Below are 1996 nucleotides of genomic sequence, written 5' to 3' on the forward strand. Positions count from 1 at the left end.
TGTGCTGTCCAGCTGCTTCTGACTCATAGCGACGCTATAGGACAGAAGAGAACTGCCCCATAGGATTTTCTAGGCTGTAATCTTTATGGGAGCACAGTACCAGGTCTTTTCCCCTGCGGAACTGCCGACGAGGTTCAAACCGCCAACCTTTAGGTTACAAGCCAAGTGCTTAACCACTGACTCACCAGGGCTCCTTGCTCAGTACATGCTATTATTTTAAGACAAACACTGCTGCCAGAAGGAGAAATCTCACCTGATTAAAGCAAGTAATATTCAGTGGTTGAAGTCAGATCTCTTTAACCATGAGAACTTGGGGGTGGAGGAGCTATAATCACTATTTCGCAAGTATAGTAAATAACAAGTCCATGAACAAAAGGGTGGTTTCCCATTTAAATAAACTGAGAAAACTGCCAGGCCTTACCATTCATGCTGTCAGGAGACAAGTTGTATGCAACAGGGAACTTCAAAGGAGGATCTGGTGCCCTGGAGATGAGAGTATTGTAGAATCTTTACTGTGTGAAATCAACATTAGAAAAGTCACCCCCTGACTCCTTCTCTCACAACCCATATCCAATCTGTCAACAAATCCTGTAGGCTCTAACCTCAGAATTCACCCAGAATCCAATCATTTCCCATTTCCCACCCCCTCTTCCTCCACCACCAAAACCATCATTTACTGTCTTCAAACTATGGTTATAAGAACTCAGTTGAGGTGCAGAGTAGTTTATATGATCCTAGATTATATGGATGAGACAAATTGAGAACAGGAATGACTGAGGCTGGTCTAAATAGGGCTATTATCCCATTTTATTTACTGTAACACACTAGATGTCTACAGTATTCATAGCAGGCTAGTGTGTGATTCTACTTAGTCGCAGTCTTAGTCACATCAGGATTTTGATTTAATACTAGTTAGCAAAGCTCAGAGGGGGAAAAATATTGGCACAGCTAATTAAAATAAATTCGTATCATTCTGTGCAGTTTCCTTTTTCAATTTGAAATTATTTTTAAGATTACAAGTAAAAAAATGTAAAAATGTCCAGGTTATTACTTAACTTGGAGTCCCTGGGTGGTGCAAACACTTAATGCATTTGACTGCTAACTGAAAGGTTGGAGGTTCAAGTCCACCCAAAGGCACCTCAGAAGGGCGTGGCGATCTACTTCTGAAAAATTAGCCATTGAAAACCCTATGAAGCACAGTTCTATTCTGACACACATGGGGTTGCCATGAGTCAGTCTCTTCACAGCGACTGGTTTTCATTATTTAACTTATACGTGCTTTAATTTATGTGACCTTGGTAAGCGTAATGTAAAGGTATTAATTAAAGTGTTTTCTTTTTATTTACTCAAGAAACATTTTCATGGATCCCATCACGTGCCCCACTGTGTTATCTACTGGGGAATCCATTAGACTGTAAGCTTCTGGAGGGTTAGGAGCAAACTGTCTCGTGCATTTCACTCATCTCAGTAATGCAATTCGAAAAATCCAGAATTCTCCCCCCACTCCACGTGGCCGCTTCTTCCCTATCTCTCCGCACTTGGGCCGCTCACCCAGAGCGCGCGCCCCACAGACCCCACCAAAGCAGGGCGCCGTCCCTGTTCCTCCTGAGGTCGCTCTCCATTGCAGCCCAATTCCAAAGTCTCACCCGCCTAAACCCCTAAAGGCGCCGCGCCTCTCGCCCTCAGACCACAGCCCTCCTCAGGAGTTTCTCTAAAATCTCCCACAGACGTGCGTGGCGGCCCCTCTCCACTTCTGCCCGAGGGCCACCCACATCCCCCAAATTCGCGCTTCTTACCTGGTTCCGGCACTCCTTCCCTTGCTACAGCTAAACGCGCCAAAATTCCAACTTGACTCCACCCTGCCTCTGACGCCAGACGCAGGCCAGCCTGGGGGCCGCACTGATTGGCTACTTTTTAAAAACGTACAGGGAAAGCCAGCGAACGACCAGGGAAAGAGAGAGAAATATGGTCCTTGTGTCGAGCAATCTGATTGGTT

The 1996-nt window shown here is 45.4% G+C and overlaps 1 protein-coding gene across 1 annotated transcript in view; it reads right to left on the minus strand.

Annotated features, from left to right (window-relative positions):
• MCM10 (minichromosome maintenance 10 replication initiation factor) overlaps positions 1 to 1869 on the minus strand; it is a 47335-nt gene extending 45466 nt beyond the window's left edge. Inside the window, exons 1-2 of the mRNA XM_023734357.1 lie at positions 1797 to 1869; positions 422 to 483 (exon numbers count right to left, since the gene is read on the minus strand). Coding sequence (XP_023590125.1) covers positions 422 to 428 — 7 coding nt within the window. The 5' untranslated portion in view covers positions 429 to 483; positions 1797 to 1869. The remainder of the gene's footprint in view (positions 1 to 421; positions 484 to 1796) is intronic.
• Between the last annotated feature and the right edge of the window lie 127 nt (positions 1870 to 1996).

Source organism: Trichechus manatus, unplaced genomic scaffold (assembly GCF_000243295.1).
Source record: "Trichechus manatus latirostris isolate Lorelei unplaced genomic scaffold, TriManLat1.0 scaffold00067, whole genome shotgun sequence".
NCBI classification, from domain to species: Eukaryota; Metazoa; Chordata; class Mammalia; order Sirenia; family Trichechidae; genus Trichechus; species Trichechus manatus.